The 23,657-nt window shown below is 39.3% G+C and overlaps 1 protein-coding gene across 1 annotated transcript in view; it reads left to right on the forward strand.

Moving 5' to 3' along the window:
- Positions 1–23,657, forward strand: part of LOC114667097 (formin-like) — a 613,004-nt gene that overhangs the window by 99,464 nt on the left and 489,883 nt on the right. Inside the window, exon 3 of the mRNA XM_051920062.1 lies at positions 9,346–9,500. Within this exon, the coding sequence (XP_051776022.1) occupies positions 9,346–9,500 (155 nt within the window). The remainder of the gene's footprint in view (positions 1–9,345; positions 9,501–23,657) is intronic.

The following is a 23,657-nucleotide window of genomic DNA, read 5'->3' on the forward strand; positions in this document are numbered from 1 at the left end:
CACTTAAGTCTTCAATCTGCCTCAGGAATGATTTAAGATATGAAGAGGTAGGGGAAGTGACGGCGAAGGTGGTAGGGATGAGAACGGTGTCCGTGCGTATGCACTGCACAGCTTCCCTGCTGGCTGCTGCTGAGAGTTGATTCTACAATAAAATAAAATAAAAATAAAAAGAGGAATAACCTTGGTGGTCGATCATCACGCAAAAGCGGATATTAGACGTCGCGTAGTATATGTGTACCAAATTTCAGGTGAATTGGTCAAACGGTTTGCGAGCTACAGGTGATTTAAAATCCTGGACAGACAAACGAACAGCCACGGTAGCGTATTATATAGAAAGATAAACCCCATCACAATTACAATTGGGTGAATATGTTGTGAGAATTATGCTCTACGAATGTAAATCCCCTTTTGTTTCAAACTGTGACACTGCATTGCTCATGCACCATCTGTCTTTCCTTCATTGTCACAGACTGTACATAATACTGTAGGTTTCTCCTTGTCTGCCGATAAAGAATGTGTCAGTTTTGTAAAGAAGATTCTGATCAGAAGTTGTGTTTATGATAAACTCTGCATCAACAGAAAGGAAAAGTAAGCCCTCAAAATGTAGGTTATATTATCCAAATAAGCCTTAAGTATTATGCACAGAATGAAAGTGTAATAAAAAGAGGATGTAATCTGGGTCAATACAAAAATATATGTGTACATTTGACTAGTTTGTAGCCTTTCATATTACCCACAAGTGTAAAATATTACAGGTAAAAATGGGTAATACCAGCATACTATGCATTCCATTCATTCATTTCTTTGACCTGTAAAATCCAATTGGGATCTGTGCATGTATAGTTGGTGGGTGCAAGTTATCCTATCAGATATATTATTTACAGTTTTAATTTCAAAAACCTTAACTGAAGGCATCTCTTAGATAGTCTTGTGTGTTTTGGAAACATGCCAATGATTGCAGATCTCTCTTCATTTTGAGAGGAAAAACACAGGAACAATTCAGAATTCTTTCTCCATAACAAGAAAGTGAACCTCAAATATCAGTAAATGTGGGACCTTAGATTAGGAAGTATTCATTTTTTCTTTTTTGGAGACTGTGAAAGGGAGGTTGTCGTGACCTTGGTCTCAGATCATTTCCATAGCAACTACTGTAAAGAAATACAGTTACAGTGAGGAACATAAGTATTTGAACACCCTGCGATTTTGCAAGTTCTCCCACTTAGAAATCATGGAGGGGTCTGAAATTCACATTGTAGGTGCATTCCCACAGAATGTAAAAAAAAAAAAATTAGGAAATCACATTGTATGATTTGTACAACATTTATTTGTATTGCACTGCTGCACATAAGTATTTGAACACCTGAGAAAATCAGTGTTAATATTTGGTACAGAAGCCTTTGTTTGCAATTACAGAGGTCAAACGTTCTTGACCAGGTTTGCACACACTGCAACAGGGATTTTGGCCCACTCCTCCACACAGATCTCCTCTAGATCTGTCAGGTTCTGGGGCTGGCGCTGAGCAACACAGAGTTTCAGCTCCCTTCAAAGATTTTTGATTGGATTTAGGTCTGGAGACTGGCTAGGCCACTCCAGAACCTTGATATGCTTCTTACGAAGCCACTGCTTGGTTATCCTGGCTGTGTGCTTCGGGTCATTGTCATGTTGGAAGACCCAGCCACGACCCATCTTCAGTGCTCTGACTGAGGGAAGGAGGTTGTTGCTCAAAATCTCACAATACATGGCCCCATTCATCCTCTCCTTAATACAGTGCAGTCGTCCTGTCCCCTTCGCAGAAAAGCACTCCCAAAGCATGATGTTTCCACCCCCAGGCTTCACAATAGGGATGGTGTTCTTGGGATGCAACTCCTCCTTCTTTTTCCTCCAAACACGGCGAGTGAAGTTTAGACCAAAAAGTTCTATTTTGGTCTCATCTGATCACATGACTTTCTCCCATGCCTCCTCTGGATCATCCACATGGTCATTGGCAAACATCAGACGGGCCTGGACATGTGATGACTTGAGCAGGGGAACCTTCCGTGCAATGTGTGATTTGAAACCATGACGGCATGTAACCTTTGAAACTGTGGTCCCAGCTCTCTTCATGTCATTGACCATTTCATCCCGTGTAGTTCTGGGCTGATTCCTCACCTTTCTTATCATATGTGATACCCCACGAGGTGAGATCTTGCATGGAGCCCCAGTCTGAGGGAGACTGACAGTCGTCTTTAGCCTCTTCCATTTTCTGACAATTGCTCCAACAGTTGATCTGTTTTCACCAAGCTGCTTGGTAATTGCCCCGTAGCCCTTTCCAGCCTTGTGGAGGTCCACAATTTTGTCTCTGGTGTCTTTTGACAGCTCTGTGGTCTTGCCCATGGTAGTAGTTGAAGTCTGACTGACTGTGAGGTGGACAGGTGTCTTTAAAGAGCTCAGACAGGTGCTACTAATTAAGATTACTAAGTGGAGTAGAGGTGGACTTCTTAAAGGCAGAGTAACAGGTCTTTGAGAGCCAGAATTCTTGCTGATTGCCAGGTGTTCAAATACTTAAGTGCAGCAGTGCAGTACAAATAAATTCTGTACAAATCATACAATGTGATTTCCTGAATTTTTTGTTACATTCTGTCTCTCATAGTGGGAATGCACCCACAGTGTGAATTTCAGACCCCTCCATGATTTCTAAGTGGGAGAACTTGCAAAATCGCAGGGTGTTCAAATACTTATGTTCCTCACTGTAGATAGTTGAGGTACTAAATGTGCTTATGCAGTTCTTCTCAAGGTGGTTATTGCAGAGTTCTGCCATCAGAGAGCAGCAAAACCTCACATTTCTTAAATCAAGAAAGTAAAGTGACTTCATGTTACAGGCCATCTTTGCTTGTCTGTCTGTCTGTCTGTCTGTAGCATTTTGGAATGGTTGAAAGTTACTAATTTTTGCTTTAGATTTAGATTTGATTGGAGACAGGATGTTCTGGACACCCAGGTAAAGAGACAGGTTCTGAGCTATCACGTTACGGTGATGATTTTTTCAAAAGAATGGAGTGCCCACTGAACAGACCTGGAAAGTCTAAAATGTTACAGGTTGTTTGCTATGAATGGCTTGTAGATGCCTTCTTTTGGTAATTTTTCGTCTCTCCTTAATAGTTTCAGAATCTAAATAGTGGATCTCAATAATGGATGCAGCTCTAGGTAGTCATGGAGACCTAGTGGTGGACTTTAGTGTTAATGGAAGCTGTCAAGTTAAAGATAAGTGTCAAGTGCAGATATTGCTAAGAAGATCAAGAAACACTTTGAAGAACTTCTACACCTGGTGGATATACCTTCCTTACAGGAGCCAGAAACCAGAAACATGTTTATGGATGGGGTTGCTAAGCCTATGCTGGAGTACAGGATCAGAGACTCCAAAGGACTACATGACCTATTCGGATCTATGAAAAGAATGAGGTGTTTAGCATAAGTGACATAAACGATTTTCCTTTGTGGAGTTACTGGGCTTACTTTCCATGACATGATGTTGAGCATGAGAATATGGAAGGAACTCTGAGTAGAACTGCTGCTTTTCCGGATTGAAAGAGCCAGTTGAGGTGGTCTGAGCATGTAGTTGGAATTCCCATTGGTGCTTTCAGGGAAGTGTTCATGGAACAGCCCACTAGCTGAAATTCTTTGGCAAGTTTGTGCAGACCTAAGAAACACTGAAGAGATCATAACTCTTCACTTGCCTGAGAGCATCTGTGATTTCTCTTAGGAGATGCTGGATGAAGTTGCTAAGAATAGGGTGTCCTGGTATCTAGTTGGATTTGTACTACTGCAACCCTTGTTAGGATAATTAGAGTGTAAAGCATGATATTTTACAATTTAACAATGATTCTGTTACTGCAGTAATAGAAGTAGTAATGTCACAGGTACAGAGTACAGTGAAAATCTTACATTCCTGTACAACAAACATGTAACAAATTGCCAATATCTGGCACCATGATACAAATAATGTATTCAATTATACAGTATATGTTTTTAATAATTTTGTAAACATTTTAACAGCTTGCAGAACCAGCTATTAAACATGATCAAGAAAGCAAAAAAAAACTTGACTAAGTTGACTTGCCAAAATGGCTGCTTTATATAGCTTTCATTCACACTTGTGTTAAAAGGCCGAAAACTAAAAATAACTGTTATAAATTCACCATAGCACTTCCCTCAGTTTTCTTTCTTTGCTTTTACTTTGACTCATCAAATCTAGCTGGCACCGAATTCAATCCTGTTAGCAATTAGTATGATTACTTTCTTTATGCCTGCCATGTTCCAAAAAGGAAACATTATTTTAATTAAATTGAGTTGTTCTCCCTCTCTGGTCATCTCCTTTTCATTTTATAATTAAAGAGATGGCTGTTCACTCTGGCTGCTGTACTTGCTTGCTAGACCTGAATTTCTTTGGACAATTTTCTTCATGCAAATTTCTGTGGCACCCAATCTATTAATGTGCATATTATTGATATCTTCATGACAAATGCAGTCCATCTTTATTATTGAAATATGTCTGGCTTAGCTGCCAATAGTTCTGTTAAACAGATCAACTTATTCTGAGCACTTAAGCCCGGGATTATTTTTCTCATTTTGGGCTGACCCATATCCATCCTAATTTATCTACTGTGTATTATTTGTGCATTCCATTGTCAATTGCTGGTGCTCTTGCCACACTGTTTCATTTTATAAGTGAATGGCATTTGTTATGTGGCTTTATTTATTTATATGTTGAAATAGCCTAGAAGAATATAAAGATTGCTCTCCATCTTTTGGGGGGCTGATTGGAGAATAACAGTGTCCAAATACCACTTAGACTGAGGATTTAATGTTTGATTTTTAGGTATTTTAGACATACTGTAGGTAGGTGTAGTGGTGGCTGTGAGGCTAGGGATCTGCACCGGCATTTGGAAGGTTGCCAGTTTGAATCCCATAAATACTGTACCAGAAGTGACTCTACTTCCTTGGGCATTTGAGCAAGGCCCTTAACCTGCAATTGCTTCATGGTGTTAACCTGCATCCAGCCCTGCAAGCAGGTCCTCCATCTTGCAAGGGAAAATGTGGGGGTTGGTGGTAGGATTAGCACTCCACTGTAAAAAAAAAAAACAAAAAAAAAAACCTCACACTGTCTCAGTGTGGTGCTGAGGTGTCAACCAGTGCATTGACTACACTCGGGTCCCAATCCATGTGGCTCGTTGTATGGTGGGTGTAGCAATGCACTTTAATCATAGCATGCTCCCAACCTCCTCCTCCTCCTCGATCATAGGTCTGTCTCATTTTAAATACTTTGATCTGATAACATCTTTGTTTTGAACTAGTGTTGTTTTGCTTACTAAAATTACTGCTAATTCAGTGTCACTCAATTATTAATTAGTGTTATGATTAAAAAAAATGTTTTCTTCAATTTTCCTGTTTACCAGTTTGTAACAGTTAAGATTTTTAAAGACCTCCAATAGTTTCTTCTAAAAGACAGCGGCATATCACTTATCTGGTCTTGTCTAAATTCAAGATAGGCCCATACCTACTTACCTACTCAGCCTCCTTCATTAGGCTGTATATAACTTACAGTAGTTCTTTATTTCAGCTCTACGTGAGTTTGCTCACATGATTTTTCCATTCCTTTGAAATTTTGTTACACTGTACATCATGGCAACTGCCTTTCACACTGTCATTTTCCTAAGAAGTGTCCAAATCTAACTAAGTTATTTAAATGCTGCACAGCAGCCAGTCCGTGTTTGAGATTTCCTGCACTAGTGGAATCACATCCTTATAGCACCTGCAGTGCCATTTTAGGTTTCAAGCACCACAACACTAACTTCTTTCTTGAACCATTGGCATTTTTAGTTCATCTCTTCAGATGGCTGACATGCAGTGTATTTTGTAGCAGTAATTCTTGCCACACCAGGAACACCTCCCAAACCAGTTATGACAGTCAAACACAGGCACAAGATACAGTACAGTACTGAATGTACAAGCAGTTTTGACATTCCTTGTGTCTAGCCCTATCTTTTTACTGTCTTTTTGTGTGTTATGTTTTTAGGATTGCTTCTCCATTTCTTTTTTCTGTTTAGATTATTGGAGCTACAGTAATAAGCCTGCCTGCTGGGTCTGTGCTGCCTAGATTAGTAGTTTCCATCTTCTGCAGGACTTAGTGTCCCCACTTGTTTCATGCCTGACTGGCACTGCTCCTGCTGCACTTCAGCATGTTATGGTTTATTTAATTTGTCTTGCCTTATTTTTATTTGACTAAACTTTACAAATATGAGAAACTCATCAGACTAATTGCTTGAATATATACATGCAAAGACAATTCAGAAGGATGAATAGCAACAATAATTGACTAAGGGATATACTGTATAATTGTCCTGAATGATGTAAGACTGTTTAATATTTAAAGGCGTGAAAAGTGTGTAACACTGCTGGTGCCCTAAGGGGTTACACAGATGTAGGGATGGGCATCATCCTGTCTTTGGCTGTCTCCTATTAAGCCAAACTTGAGTGAGGGCATTATCCATGTTGACTTGTCATTCAATTCCATGGACAAGTTTTTGCCACACCAAGGTAAACAATATATGTAAAAGCTACAGAAATTTGTTTTGCCGTATGTAACTGGTTGGAAAACCAGCAGAACAGATATGAGAAGAATGCACAGCCCACAATTAGATAATTAATGTTACATTTTTTAGGACGTGCTTTGACAAACCTCAGGTGACAAATCACCAAGAAGATGATCCCTTGAGGGACACACTTCGTTCATTGCTGTCCTGAAGGAGCAGTTGCACTGTGGTTTGATGTGCCACAGTACACCATTTGAAACTCCATGCATGCTGTATTCTACAACTCTGTGATGGCCAGTGTGAGTTTCTGTGCTGTGGTGTGCTGGGACAGTAACACCACTTCAGGAGAGGCCCACCGAATCAATAAGCTAATTAAAATGGCAGGCTTAGTTATGGGATGCATTCTAGGCCACCGGAGGTCTTAGTGAAGGAGCGAATTTAAGCAAAACTGAGTGCCATTATGAACATTGCTGCACATCCTCTCCATGACAAACTAGCACTGAGTACTTTCAACCAGTGAATTACTCTGAACAAGAGTGTCAAGAAACACTACTTGGACTCCTTTATACCAACAGTAGTATGCCTGTGTAGCACCTTACTGGGACTGTGCCAGCCAATTTAGATGTTTTCCTGTCTTTTTAATTCAATTTTTCTCTCTCTCATTCTGGTTTCTGTTTGGACCACAGGGTGTATATGTTTATTTATTTATTTATTGAACCTTTGTTAAAAAAAGTTCCAACAGGGACAAATCAAGTTCTAGCTATCTATTGTAGCAGTAGGGGGCACTAGAGCTCCCTTGAACCCTCAGGTACAACGCCAGCCACGAGGTAGAAGTATAATTATTATTTATTAAATAATAATAGTGTGCACCAAGCACTCTACACTCCACACTACACATATAAATACTATAAATCCATATAAATACTATTAATCAATTCTCAAATATAACAACAATCACAATACCAATCCTCCACTCCCAGACACTTCGCTACCCTTCCTCCCAGCTCAGCTCAGCGTCTGGGCTTTCCCAGAGTCCTTTTATACCCCCTGACCCGGAGGTGTTCCTGCCCAATAGTCTACAAGTCCTTATTACTTCCGGGTCAGGGTAAAAGTCCTTTTTCTTCAACCCGGAAGCACGTCGTTTCTTCTTGTCATGTGCTCATGACGCACTTCCGGGTTATAGGGCACGTAAGAGTCCAACAGCCTCCCTACAGCGACTCCCGGTGATCCCCAAGGTATCCAGCAGGGTTGTGCATAGAAACTACAAAGTCCATGAGGCCCTGCTGGAATTCGGGGTACGTCCATGCTGTCGGGAGAGCTCCTCCTGGCGGCCTGGGGGTGAGGGCCGGAAACTTTAGCCGGCCATCCATCACACTATCTAATCACAAGTCATGTTTTTTTCCCCTTAACAACCCCAACAAGCAGATATTTTCTTTTTTTTTGTTAACTGTCAATAAGAAAGTAAGCAGTCTTGCAAATATCAGGCCAATATCACCTGTGAATGGAAACAGCAGGAAGTGACAGCACAGAACATCCCTTCACAAAATTGTGTATGCTTTTCTTTTTCTCACGAAAACCCCAAGTCTGATAGCATTCTGTGGTGTCATTTAACCAGGAAAACGTGCAGTTCTCTGAGATCCATGCTGACAGTTTCAAGTACAAGGTACTCCCTCAGGGGGCAAATTTCAATCAAATTCTTGCATACTTCTTGAAATCTCCCAAAGTCGCCCTTGAGGCTACAGTGCCTTTAACAGTGCAGGCTATCACTTTTGTCATGCAATAAGAAAAATTAATGAGGAGGACATGTAGGATTATAGAAGAGTACAATGAGACATTTTTGACAATACTCAGTAATTTGCAGAAGTGTTCTGATACCATTTAGCTACTATATAGATAGATAGATACTTTATTAATCCCAAGGGGAAGTTCACGTGACTTGGGATCTCTTGGTTATGTTTATTTTCCTCTCTTACCTTATCAACATGCACAAATGTCTATTGCTATGTGTGCTAGAAAACAGGTTATGTAGTTAAAACAGTGTAGTCAAAACAGACTGAAGCTAAATGTATCAACTATAGAGCTTGTAAATGGCAACAGAATCTCAGCTATTTCACCCTACAGAGGTGTGCAAAGAAGCATGGTAGAAATGTGCCTTTTGTCTTAATTGAAGTTGCCAGGGAACATGATGTAATACACCAGGGGAGCTCTAGTGGGCTGCGTGACTTTGTGTTTTTGGAGGTAACCCCTGACTCAGGACATCATTTAAGCCCATTACACAGAAACAACCCTAGGAATACTGCAGGTATTCATGCAAAGATCACACAATCTTGGTATTGTGAAGAAACAGTTAACAGTCCTCTGGCTAAGTGAAAAGTTAGCAAGCAAATCAGAGAGATGAGAATAAATAAATAAGAAGGTTAAGTAAGGAAAAAATACATTGGTTTGGTATTAAAGTAGGACACATTGTTGCTCCTTATGTACCTGCTTTTTATTCACTAATTAATAAATGCCTTCAACTGAGAAAAACACTGACCACTATAAGCATTTATGCATTTAAGAATGGACAAAATGAACAAGGACAGTCTGTAATACTCTATGTCTATAAATGAAGTGCCTCCTTTTGTCATTTGGCAAAGCTGAATTTTTGAATTCATAATGTACAAATGTCACTTTTCGAGCTGTTGCTATTAGTGCCTTAACTGTGAGCTGAATTCATTGTCAATTGTAACTTTTTGTTTACCAGACTATGACTGCAGTTGATTTTTTTTTTATTCTATAGATCAGTCCTGTTTTAAGAAAAGCGATGATGCTGATCATGAACTGTTGACAGAGAACCACTTGGAGTTTTCAAGGAGCCGGCGGCCAGATCATTTGGACATCATCAAGATCACAGTGGGGGAGGAGGGTGTACTCCATGATACACAGAATTGGGATGTAAGTAAAGCTTAGGCCATTAAAAAACTATTGTCATGATAGAATCTACTGATATGCCATAAAATCAATAAAAGCTGTTTAAAAAAAGTACAGCTAGAAAATGAGTGATAAATAACATTGTCTTCAACTTCATTCTTCAGGTTTTCACTTGCACAGACTTGTTTTGAAGCTGAACTTGGTCATTAGTCAGTTTTAGATGTTTTTTTCTTGCCTAAGAACAGCTGATGAAGTTTTGGCTTGCCTTTTTCATTAAGAATCCAATGTACAGTATATGTATTTAAAATAATTTCTCTGTACGCTTCTAGATCGGATGTTCATTCCACTAATGACTATCTTCTACATTTCTCGTATCTTTTCCTCATTTTATGCTCATTTCAAGTGTTATAATTATATCCACCAGCGTTAATTTGTTATTCCTTTTTTTTCATTAAACAAATTGCTCTTGTTTAGGGTTCACTGCCAAATATGAGAGGGCAAAATTCAAAATTCTGCGTGTACAAACACTTCCATATGTATCTTTACATGTATGTAAATGGAAGGATTATTTATGCTGTATTTTAAATACATTTGTGAGTATGCTATGAAAGGCACTCTAAACCTCTTTAATGTAAGGTACTCTACGTCAGTGTTTCTCAATCACTGGGTTGCTTCCCATTTTTATGTCACTTGCTGCCAATAGTTGGTCACAAGCTGCTATTGTTTATAATGGTAGTGGGTTGTGGTTGGTCATTAGCGGGTTGTACAGCGAGTTGTGGGATGCTGTTGCTCCAGTGATCATGCTTAGATATCTGCCTCTAGAAACCACTGTGATGATTACACTCTACCCACCAAGGGGCAATTCTATTAATTGTGCTCTACACACCAAGATGGGCACCCTTCCTCCCCCAGTCTGATAATTATGCTGCAAATATTGAGAAACACTGCTTTAAATGAACTAAATTCAGATGAGGTCATAAACAGTGAAAGACGTGTGAAAAAGTTTTCGTTGGCTATGCTACATGTGTCAGTTTGGTACCTAGACTTAGTGATGGGCTTATATGTTTTTTGCAGTGTTGCCTCTTCTTGCTGAGAGAATGTTTAAAAATCACAAACTCACTCCTTGCTGATTGCTTTCCATTAGTATCCTATTTCGAGCGAAATATTTCCCTTCTTTTATGTTCTTTTTTGTTTTCGTTTTCTTGATATCACTTCAATCACTGATTACCCATGTGTATTTAGCATCCTGGGATAGGAACATTATTTAATAATTTAATGGAAGTACTTAACTGACTACCTCAGTGAGCTTTCATGATCTACTATAAATCACATTGTGACACTGAATTGCTAAAAATGGTTGATCCATCCATCTTTGCAGTACTGGGCACAAGGCGGGAGGGAGCTCCTAATGGAACACCAGGCATCCGTACTTTGATTGCTTTAGAGTGATTATCAAATTACTGTTATTGTAGTAGTAGTAGTAGTAGTTGTAACACTTGGGATGTGGGAGGAAACTGAAACACCCAGAGAAAAATAATCCTACATGGATAGAGTTGGGAAACCATCCCTTGATAGTGACCATTGAATTATTTGCAAGGCTTTAACAGAATCTTTTTCCCATTAAGAAAAGATAAAACAAAATCTACATTACTAATCCACAGTTTTAATTTATGCACGGAGGCACCGACATGCATGCGCAGTGCGCCGTGGCGCCCCAGAGTCAAACGCAGCGGCTTCCCAGAAGTCAGTAGGTGGCGCCCAAACACCTCCCAAACACCACAACCCACAGTCAAATGCAGCGGCCTCCCAGAGTCAGTAGTATGTATGTGCCAGCAGTCTGTGTGGCATGTTTGGGATACAAACAATAAACGGAGGCACCTACCACGCGCTTCACAAACACCACAAGCGAAGAAGTCATGGCTCCAAAACGAGTTGCAGCGTGCACGCCAGGTTGTACAGCCGCCCGGACAATGAACGAGCGCGCCCACAACACGCTTTTGACACAGCACAGGCAAAGGAGGCACGTATCCAAATGGAGGGAGCTCAACGATTAGTAACACAAACACGAGCCCGTATGGCTACGACCTATAAACGAGCCCGTATGGATACATGTTATTGAATTAAATGGAAACTTTACCATGCCTACGACCTGTGAACTAAACCTGAGGTAAAGCGTGCACGCCAGGTTGTACAGCCACCTGGACGCGACCGCCCACACCACCGCATATACCCTCCATGATATTTCATCACGCAGAAACTGATTGCCATTCTTGGATTTCCGATTCGCTGGCGAATCGCGGGCTTACTTGTATGTCGCTAATGAAAAAATAAGTGACTGAGAGTATTTAGTATTCTTCTGTAGTGTAGGAAGACCTGGAATATCACTAACTCATTAGCTTTGACATTGATATCTGAGCATGATATTCTAAAATCACAGTAAAATGAGAGAATAACGAGATCCCTGAATTTCTTATTGTGTGGATCAGAGCTCAGTAGCTATCTATGGATGTTAATTAGAGTAAGCAGAAGTATAGCACAACATCAGTGCTATCAGCTAAGATGACATTCCACATGTACACTTAGTTTTAATGATGTCATTTAGTGCTAATGTTTTACTGTATGCAGAGCGTTGGTGCTTAACGAGTTGATGTCACACAAAGTGATGAGCTCAGATTTGATTGCTAGCCTTGGCTGGGTCTAAATGGAGTTTGTATAATCTTCCTTTGTGTATGTGTGTGTAAGCTGTGTGTGTAACTGCAGAAGACTGCCTGTTTTACAACTATTGTTGGAAACTATGTTATTAACTTGATGGTAAATGTGTTCTTAGAAATGCACTATATACATGGGATAACTTTCATTCACCTTATTGCTGTTATTAACATGGCTCAACTAGTGACTTGTGTAAAAAGCAAGAATTCCCTAAGAAAAATACAGTTTCAAAAATTGAAATGTGTAGATGACATAGTCAACATCAGAAAATATGAAAAATAAATATAACATAAAAGAGTATATTTGTAGTGATCTTGCTACTTGCATTGGGAATCACACAACTGAAAATGAAAGTGTTTTTGAAATTAAATAACTGTTTTGCTTAAATGTACTGCAGGTAAAGTAACAACTGACAACAAAGGTTACTTGTTACAGGCATCTTTTGATTACACCAGAAGCCTTGAACTGTCACATTATCATGAGACAATGGAGCTCTGTCAACGATGGTAAAGTTGTATGCTTCATATATTCATGTATCAGGCTGCCAGAAATGCAAGACAAATCAGATTAGATTAGATAAACTTTATTAATCCCAGGGGGAATTTCACATGCATACAGCAGCAGAAACGTAAAATGAAGGGTACAGATTCTCAGGACAGCAGTACAGCCAATCAATCAATTGATATGTAAAAATAAACAAATGAATGAATGAATATTGTTCAGATATTTCCAAATGGTATTTCAATATAAACTTAATGCTTGCCCCGGGATGAAGCATTGAAATGCCTGATAGCACTGGGTAGAAAAGACCCTCAGAGGCACTTCTTAGCACACTGTGGTGGAATGAGTCAGTGGCTAAAGGTGCTCCAAGAGAGTACCTCCAGGAGGGGATGGAGGGGATTTTTCATGATAACATCCAATTTTGCCACCATCCTCTTTTGTACAGCAGCTTCCAGTGTGTCCAGGGTTCTTCCTGTGATGATGCAGGCGTCCCCGATAAGTTTATTCAGGCATTGTACTTCTTTTGAGTTCAAACTGCTTCCCCAGTAGAACACAACGTAGAACACCACACTGGCTACTATGGACTGATGGACCATTTCCCGTCTTGTTCAGCCCCACTGAGTTATCAGACCAGTCCAGTTTATTGTTTGTGTGAGCCCTCAGGTACTTGTAGCTCTACACCACTTCCACGTCCTCCCCCCGGATGGTGACAGGTCTCAGAGATTCCTTGGCACATCTAAAGTCCACTATCAGCTCTTTAGTTTTTTTGTCCCTGCACCACAAGATTAAGTCCTCCACTAACTTCCTGTACAATGACAAGTCTCCATTATTAATGCAGCCTATGATGGATGAGTCATTCGAAAATGTCTTTAAATGGCAAATGCTGGTTTTATGCTGGAAATCTGTTGGGTAGAGGGTGAACAGGAAGGGAGACAGAACAGTTCTCTCAGCTGCTCCAGTATTACCACCATTTCTGACACACAGTCCCTCAGCCTCACAAACTGCTATCTGTTGGTCAGGTAGTCCATGATCCAGGAGATTGTAGGAGCTTCACAATACAAAGCCATGAGCTCTTCCCCTAGTCAATTTGGCAGAATGTTGTTAAAAGCACTGGAAAAGTCAAAGAACATTATCCTGTGATGCTGGATTTTTCCAGGTAAGTGTAGGCTCTCAGGAGCATACAGATGAGAGCATCTTCCACACCTACTGTATATGTGTCTGATAGGCAAACTGCAGAGGATCCACATGTTCTGAAACTATTGGGCATAGCTGTTTTAGGACCAGTCTCTCAAAAGTCGTCATGATATATGAAGTAAGAGTAATTAGTCTAAAACCCTTGGGATCTTTGGAATGACCTTTCTTTGACATTGGGACTACACAGGATGTTTTCTACAGCTGAAGAGCTTTCTGCAAATTTAAAGAAAGCGAGAACAGGTGTTATAGGACCCCTCAGAGCTGGTTAGCACATGTTTTCATCACCCTGATGCTGATTCCATCTGGCCCTGAAAGCTTTTTTATACAGAGTTTTCTCAGTTCTCTCCTCACTTCACACCAGCAGAGACAAAAAGTCCAGAGAGTGGAGAGGAGCTGGAGATCATAGGTGTGATGTAATTGTGGAGGAAGGTTGTGCAGGGTGCAGATGGCAGTTGGGATTCTAGAACTTCCTCAGCTCACTCACAGAGGCTAGCAGAGTTGGAGGAGAGCTGTACTGATACGAATGAGTGAAATCTTTCGAAGAACTGATATACAGTTTGACATAAAGAAAGAAGGCTGTTATTTTAGCCATGAAGAGCACTGTCCATGTGGACATCCATCCATCCATCTTCCAACCCGCTGAATCCGAACACAGGGTCACGGGGGTCTGCTGGAGTCAATCCCAGCCAACACAGGGCACAAGGCAGGGAACCAATCCCGGGCAGGGTGCCAACCCACCACAGGACACACACAAACACACCCAGCACACACTAGGGCCAATTTAGAATCGCCAATCCACCTAACCTACATGTCTTTGGACTGTGGGAGGAAACCGGAGTGCCCGGAGGAAACCCACGCAGACACGGGGAGAACATGCAAACTCCACGCAGGGAGGACCCGGGAAGCGAACCCGGGTCTCCTAACTGCGAGGCAGCAGCGCTACCACTGCGCCACTGTGCCGCCCCCATGTGGACATGTTTTGTTGAATAAAATGACCAAAATGTGAGTAAAACTAAAAGTCAGTCACTGTTTAACTAAAACTAAATAAAAACTAAAATTAGAATTACAAACTAAATGAAAATTAATATTAGAAAATGCTGAAAAACTAAGTAAAAATACAATGAAAAATGAAATATAAAGTAAAACTAAAAAATATTGTAAAACTAGAAAAACACTGACCTAGGGATGAGAAGCAGCACCACTAACAACTATGGCACCATTCCTCCCAACATACGAACACATTATTATATTCATCATCTTTCAGTAATGAGCACCATCCCGGCATATTTACAAAGTCTAATGTTACAGTTCAATTGCTTACTTTCATTTTTTGTACAGTATAGATTAAATATCTAGTCATTTAAATGGGGGATTGAACTGGCAGCCTAGTTTAAATGGCTATGTGTTAACCACTAGACCCCATTATTCGATTCACATTTAGAGGTGTGTTGTCTACTTTTAGCAGATCAAATTCTACACAGATGGTATTGCTACGGTAAAAATGATAGTAATTAATGAATTAAAGTAATTGGCCATGGAGATTTACCGGAACTGTTTTTATCTCTGTGGTGTCATTTAAATGCCTGCAATACCCAACTATAGAACTCCATCTGTAAATCTTTTTTTCTCTAACACATTCATGAATGGTAAGTAGCTGTCTTTTCTGTGCAAACTTTTATTTTTGAACATAGTATTATTTGTAGCTTTTCATTTGTGAAAAAATATTAAAATGAAATTGTTACAGTAAAGCATATTATTTACAGTTTATATTTACTGTGAAACAGAACTAGCAAAAATGTTCTTTATGAAGTATCTCTAAAGTTCAAAAAGAAATAATCTTTTATTAACTAAAGTACTTGGCCATTTGGACTTTTGATTTTTTTATTTTTTTTATTTTGACTTTGATATTTTTTTTTCTGTTTTCAGTTCATATTTCACTTTCAGGTTTCCTGAGTGGAGTGGTTGCATAACCCTTGAGATGGCTTGTGGGAATCTGTGTTACAGGGTTAAATGCATCATGACACAGAGTTAAAAAGTGATGAGCTGTATGTTATGAAAGCTCAACCAAGCATTGTGCATCTTCTGTCAGAGAAAAGCTAAGTAATTGAGAAGAGAAGAGGATATGCAATAGGCTGAGGTGACCTCCCACATTGTCATATATGCTGTTCATCTGCTGGCTAGTCGAAGGCAGAAGATGCTGCTATATGTACACACACCTAAGAAATGGTACAGTAGTTGTGTGCAGTCATGCACATAGTGGCAGCCATTTAACTTAGCTGTAAAGCTAAAAGGGAAGCCAAAATAGTAATTTATGAACTAAAGTTGAATAGCCAATATGTATTTTTCCAAGTTAGGATCTTGCAACTATGTTTTGAATTAAATGGAAAATAGTAATGGAGTCGCATTACAACCTGGAATTAAAATGGATTTTTGGATGGTTAGCATGATTTGATTTACCCAACATTCCTAACACTTTGAAGGTGCAAAAACATATTTTTCAATTTGACACAAACAATAATTTGGACAAAAAAACAGGGATCCCTGGTGTGCATAGGTATTCTCAGCCCCCCCTTACTTTGTAGAGCTACCTATTGCTGCAATTCTTGCTTCAAGTCTCTTGGGGAATGTCTTAATTAGCTTAGCACATATCATCACTGAGATCTGTGCCCATTCCACAAGGCAAGACTGCTCCATCTCCTTTCAAGTCAGATATGTTGCATTGGTGTACAGCTTTCTTCAAGTTATGCCACAGGTTCTCCATTGGATTGAGGTTTGGGCTTTGACAAGGCCATTCCAAGACATTGAAATGTTTCCTTTCAAACCACTTCTTTGTAGCTTAATAGTATGTTTTGGGTATTTATGCTGCTGAAAGGTGAACCTTCATCCCAGTCACAAATCTCTGACAGACTGAAACAGGCTTTCATCAAGAATTGCCCTGTATTTAGTGGCAGCCATATTCCTCTTCAATCTTGACCATATTTCCTATTCCCACAGCATGATGCTGCAACCACCATTCTTTACTTTGGGAATGGTGTTTACAAGGTGATGGAAGGTAGTGTTGGGTTTGTGCCACACATGGCATTTCCCATAATGGCTAAAAGAGTTGGTCTCATCCATTGCGGGAGATGGACGTTTGAAGCAGAACTCTGTTAGCGGCGGCTTTAATTTTTCTTTTATTTTTTTATTATCCCGAGATATCCTGTATTTACCCAACTCGAAGAGGTTCTATTACAGTATATGCAAGCATATATAAACATGAGCGGTAAGAAAGGGGCTCAGAAAGAAACGGAAAAGAAATCCAAAGATACACCCAAGCCTAGACAGGCATCAAGTCCAAGGTACAGCCTTTCAGAGAGTGACCTGGAACAGATAGGCGAAAGCACACACTTCCCAGGACCCTGCTCAGCTGCATCGTCTCCAGTCAAGAGCGAAAATGGGAGTGAATGTGCAAGTGATTCAGGTCACAATAGCTCGTCGATTCCAGAAGATCACTTGAAACTGGAAATGGCCTTGCAGTCCGTGCTTTCATCTGCTCCTCGCGAGCCGGGAGCATCGGCTGTAATAGGGCTTGCCACTTCACTTGCGGAACACGAAAGCTGAAACGATCTGTCTGAACTGAAGATAATGATCGCTACAATGGCCACAGCCATAAATGAGCTCAAGAAAGATATAAAGAAAGAAATAAATGGTATACTCAAGACAAACGAGAAGCTGCGGCTGGAGCTGCAGGTGCTGCGGCAGGATAATAAAGACATGGATAAACATGTATATAATCTCTTTGAGGCAGCCTTTAAAGGTATGCTGGAAAAAATTGAGCAACACATTCAGGAAAATGCTTCAAAGTTTGAGGAAAAACTGAGAGTACTTGGTGATCAGTTGAAAGACGTTAAGCAAACATTTACAACTCAAATCGAAACAGCCTAACATCTGGCATCCACCGCCAATGGAAAAGCAACGGTTGCGAATCCGAATGCAAAAAACTTAGAGACAGACTTGCTGCTCTGGAAGATGGATGCAGAAGGAATAATATTAGAATCAAAGGTCTACTTGAGAATTGTGAAAGCCCAGTGAAATTTGTAGCTGAACTGTTCTCAAAAATAATTGGAGAGGACTTTAAATCAGACATCGAGATAGCAGCAGCTTACCGCATACAGGTATCAAATACCTCTAAACCTAGGACTTTTGTTGTGCGTTTCGAAAAATCACAATCTATATTTAATGTAATGTCACTTCTCAGACAGAAACAAGAGATTATATTTGAAAATAACCACATTCGTATTTTCCCTGATTTCTCACCCTCAACAGCTGCTAAATAGAAGAATAGAATGCCTTTATTGTCACTATATACATGTACAATGAGATTAAAAGCAGCTCCTCCAGTGCAGACATATGTATAACACAACGTATACGTAGAACACAACAAACAAATAAACAAATGGTGCAAAAAGTTGCAAAAACAGTTCTGCGACGCTATATACATATGGAAAGAATAAGTAACTATTGCACTATTGGGTTATTGCACATTATTTAAATAATATAAAAAATATTGCACACAATGATGATCATGTGCAGTGAGTAGTGGATTTTGAACCCTGAGAGTAATGATATTGTACAGTATACAGAAATTGCACAGTTATTATCAATACCATTTAGATATTGGATATTGCACAGTTGATGGATAGAAGGAAGTCCAGGTTAGACTGTATAGTCAGTGCATGTGTGAGTTTAGAATGGTTATGGCTTTTGGGAAAAACTGTTCTTGAGTCTGTTTGTCCTTGTTGTGATGCACCTGTAGTGCCTTCCTGAAGACAACAGGTCAGACAGATCAGAGCCAGGGTGGGAGCTGTCCTTGATGATGTTTTTTGCTCTGTTGAGGCAGCGGGAGGTGTAAATTTCCATCAGGGAGGGGAGAGGGCAGGTAATGATCTTCTGTGCTGCCTTCACTACTCTCTGGAGCCTCTCCCCGTCTGCCATGGTTCAGCTGCCGTACCATACTGTGATACAGTACGTCAGCAGGCTCTCGATGGATGAGAGGTAGAAGATCAGTAGCAGGTTGGAGTCCAGGTTGTGCTTTCTGAGGATCCTCAGGAAGTGTAACCGCTGCTGAGCCTTCTTGATGACTGCTGTGATGTTGTCTGTCCAGGAGATGGCAGCGGAGACGCTTTCTATAACATTAAATAGCGCTTATGGAAAGCCAATATCAGATACAGCCTCTTGTATCCTGCCAAACTGAAAGTGGATATTCAAGACGAGAATTACATCTTTACCACTACTGAGGAAGCAGAAAAAGAGTTAATAAAGCTGATCCTGACTCTTTTCTGAAATATGATTGTGAGTCGCGCCTGTCATGGCATGGCAAAGAAGATATTACCGGCTGTCTTATCCACTTGCAATGATACTGGTACAATAATTATATATCCTTTTCCCTTCTCAGCCGCTTTCTGTTTATGTTTTAATTACAATTTTACGCATATATGTATGTATGTGTGGAAGAAATTAAATTAGTAACTTTTTTTTTTTTTTAACTCTTCTAAAAGAGACAGTTTAACATCATACCCTTGGTTTATTGTTACAGTTATTATTGTATTAGGGTTTACTATGCTTATCCAGGGCCACTTTTTAACACCATTCCTTACTATTTCAAGACTGTTAAAGATTATATTTTATGCTTATAGTATTTAGAATGAATCGGTAATAGATATCTCAATTTCAATCTTCATACTCCGCTGCTAGGGGGCTTGTTTTGTTTTGGATGTGCTCTGTCTCTAGGTATGTCAGAGGACTGTGACTTTGTGAAGTGGGGTCCAGCCTCTCATGGGGAGACAAAATGGGGGGGACTAGGGGGGGAGAGAGAAAGAGAGCAAGCTATTTCTAATCTGTCCTTTTAATCCTTATAATTACTGTATAATTACCAACGTAACAATAGGCTGCATGGCAATAATTTAGGGCGGAGTGGTGGCTCTGAGGCTAAGGATCTGCACTGGTCTCCTGAAGGTTGCCGGTTCGAATCCCCGTCACTGCCAAAAGAGATCCTACTCTGCTGGGCCCTTGAGCAAGACCCTTAACCTGTAATTGTTCCAGGGGCGCTGTACAATGGCTGACCCTGCGCTCTAACCCCAAGGGGTATGCGAAAACTAACAAATTTCTAATACGAGAAATCGTATAAGACGAAATAAAGAACAAAAAAAAAAAATGCAGACTGGAAGATACTACACAACAATAAGATCCACAAAAACAAAACTCCTGGGAAAATTGGAAATTAAGGTCAAAGGTGTCTCACTTTCAGTTAAGACTACAAAACGACATCAAAAATTCAGAATCAATGTGTCCATGACGGGACAGTTAACTTTTTGAGCTGGAATGTTAAAGGCCTGAATCACAAATTAAAGAGAAAGAAAGTATTCTCTCACCTAACAGGTCTAAACGCTAAAATAGTATTTTTACAGGAGACCCACTTATTAAGCAAGGATCAGTTCTGGTTACAAAAAGACTGGACTGGCCAAATGTTCCATTCCAGCTTTACAAAGAAAACTAGAGGTGTGGGAATTCTTATACATAGAATAGTCTCATTTGTGGTATCAGATATAATATATGAACCTGAAGGGAGATATGTGATTGTCATGGGCAACTTATTTAACACTAGAATTACCAGAGCCTACGAAAAAACTCGTAAATCCGTCCCACCTTAAATCGCGTCTTAAATCCGTTTGCACCTCTCCGCTAGAGTCCTTTGTCATCTAAATGTGCTGATAAATAAAAGCTACTAGCAGCCAGCTATTCCATCCCCCCACCGACTTAGAACGAATTTCTCCTAGCTCATGCCTTGCCTTGATTTGATTATCTGGGATTGAAGTGGAGTTTTAGAGTGGAAATAATATAGTGTTATTTGGAATACACGCATTTCATGTGTGTTCCGTTCCATTCAGTAGTCTGTGCAAACACATTTTTAAAACAGAAACGTTTTTCATATTCTAATAGTAAATGACAAAATGTAGGCATAAACTATATAACGTATGAAGCCTGAAGTCCATATATCAAAGAAACACTTTCACAAAAGGTACAAATAAGAGAACACGTGCGCTGTTATTCAAAAATATAACTACACAAAAAAAAAAGCCGTGTTACCATGCCACATTGACACTCTTACAGCAACCGCCGCGGTGACGTAATGGTATCAGCTCCTGACTGGGAATCAGAGGGTGGCGAGTTCGATCCCGCACGGCTCCACTTCGAGAAGTGAACTGCTCTTATTCTTACAATTTTAGAATAACAACATAAATTTGATTTCAGTCTGTAACAGCCGGTGTAACTTATGATACTGGTAAAGGTTAGCTTTTTTTTTCATTCTCGCAGAATATACACACACACATAAACATATATATACATATACATATATATATACATATCTACATATACACATATCTACATATATATACATATACACATCCACATATATATATATATATATATATATATATATATATATATATATATATATATATATATATATATATATATATATATACACACATATCAACATATATATACACACATACATAAACACACACATATACATACACACACACACATATATATACATATATACATATACATATACAGACACATATATATACATAAATATTTACATATCTACATATATACACATCTACATATATATACACATATATATATACATATCTATATATATATATATATATATATATATATATATCTAGACATATATACATAGATAGATTGACACATATATATATATACATATCTACATATATATATGTAATTGTGTTGTCATTGTTATGAGTGTTGCTGTCATATATATATATATATATATATATATAAATAAATATATATATATATATAAATAAATATATATATATATATATATATATATAAATATATATATATATATAGCAAAATACCCGTACTTCGCAGCGGAGAAGTAGTGTGTTAAAGAGGTTATGAAAAAGTAAAGGAAAATTTTAAAAATAACGTAACATGATTGTCAATGTAATTGTGTTGTCATTGTTATGAGTGTTGCTGTCATATACATATATATATATATATATATATATATATATATATACATATACATATACATATATATATATATATACATATACATATATATATATATATATATATATACAGTGGTGTGAAAAACTATTTGCCCCCTTCCTGATTTCTTATTCTTTTGCATGTTTATCACACAAAATGTTTCTGATCATCAAACACATTTAACCATTAGTCAAATATAACACAAGTAAACACAAAATGCAGTTTTTCAATGATGGTGTTTATTATTTAGGGAGAAAAAAAATCGAAACCTACATGGCCCTGTGTGAAAAAGTAATTGCCCCCTTGTTAAAAAATAACCTAACTGTGGTGTATCACACCTGAGTTCAATTTCCGTAGCCACCCTCAGGCCTGATTACTGCCACACCTGTTTCAATCAAGAAATCACTTAAATAGGAGCTGCCTGACAAAGAGAAGTAGACCAAAAGCACCTCAAAAGCTAGACATCATGCCAAGATCCAAAGAAATTCAGGAACAAATGAGAACAGAAGTAATTGAGATCTATCAGTCTGGTAAAGGTTATAAAGCCATTTCTAAAGCTTTGGGACTCCCGCGAACCACAGTGAGAGCCATTATCCACAAATGGCAAAAACATGGAACAGTGGTGAACCTTCCCAGGAGTGGCCGGCCGACCAAAATTACCCCAAGAGTGCAGAGACGACTCATCCGAGAGGTCACAAAAGACCCCAGGACAACGTCTAAAGAACTGCAGGCCTCACTTGCCTCAATCAAGGTCAGTGTTCACGACTCCACCATAAGAAAGAGACTGGGCAAAAACAGCCTGCATGGCAGATTTCCAAGACGCAAACCACTGTTAAGCAAAAAGAACATTAGGGCTCGTCTCAATTTTGCTAAGAAACATCTCAATGATTGCCAAGACTTTTGGGAAAATACCTTGTGGACTGATGAGTCAAAAGTTGAACTTTTTGGAAGGCAAATGTCCCGTTACATCTGGCGTAAAAGGAACACAGCATTTCAGAAAAAGAACATCATACCAACAGTAAAATATGGTGGTGGTAGTGTGACGGTCTGGGGTTGTTTTGCTGCTTCAGGACATGGAAGGCTTGCTGTGATAGATGGAACCATGAATTCTACTGTCTACCAAAAAATCCTGAAGGAGAATGTCCGGCCATCTGTACGTCAACTCAAGCTGAAGCGATCTTGGGTGCTGCAACAGGACAATGACCCAAAACACACCAGCAAATCCACCTCTGAATGGCTGAAGAAAAACAAAATGAAGACTTTGGAGTGGCCTAGTCAAAGTCCTGACCTGAATCCAATTGAGATGCTATGGCATGACCTTAAAAAGGCGGTTCATGCTAGAAAACCCTCAAATAAAGCTGAATTACAACAATTTTGCAAAGATGAGTGGGCCAAAATTCCTCCAGAGCGCTGTAAAAGACTCATTGCAAGTTATCGCAAACGCTTGATTGCAGTTATTGCTGCTAAGGGTGGCCCAACCAGTTATTAGGTTCAGGGGGCAATTACTTTTTCACACAGGGCCATGTAGGTTTGGATTTTTTTTTCTCCCTAAATAATAAAAACCACCATTTACAAACTGCATTTTGTGTTTACTTGTGTTATATTTGACTAATGGTTAAATGTGTTTGATGATCAGAAACATTTTGTGTGACAAACATGCAAAAGAATAAGAAATCAGGAAGGGGGCAAATAGTTTTTTCACAC

This window comes from Erpetoichthys calabaricus, chromosome 16, assembly GCF_900747795.2.
Source record: "Erpetoichthys calabaricus chromosome 16, fErpCal1.3, whole genome shotgun sequence".
NCBI lineage: Eukaryota > Metazoa > Chordata > Cladistia > Polypteriformes > Polypteridae > Erpetoichthys > Erpetoichthys calabaricus.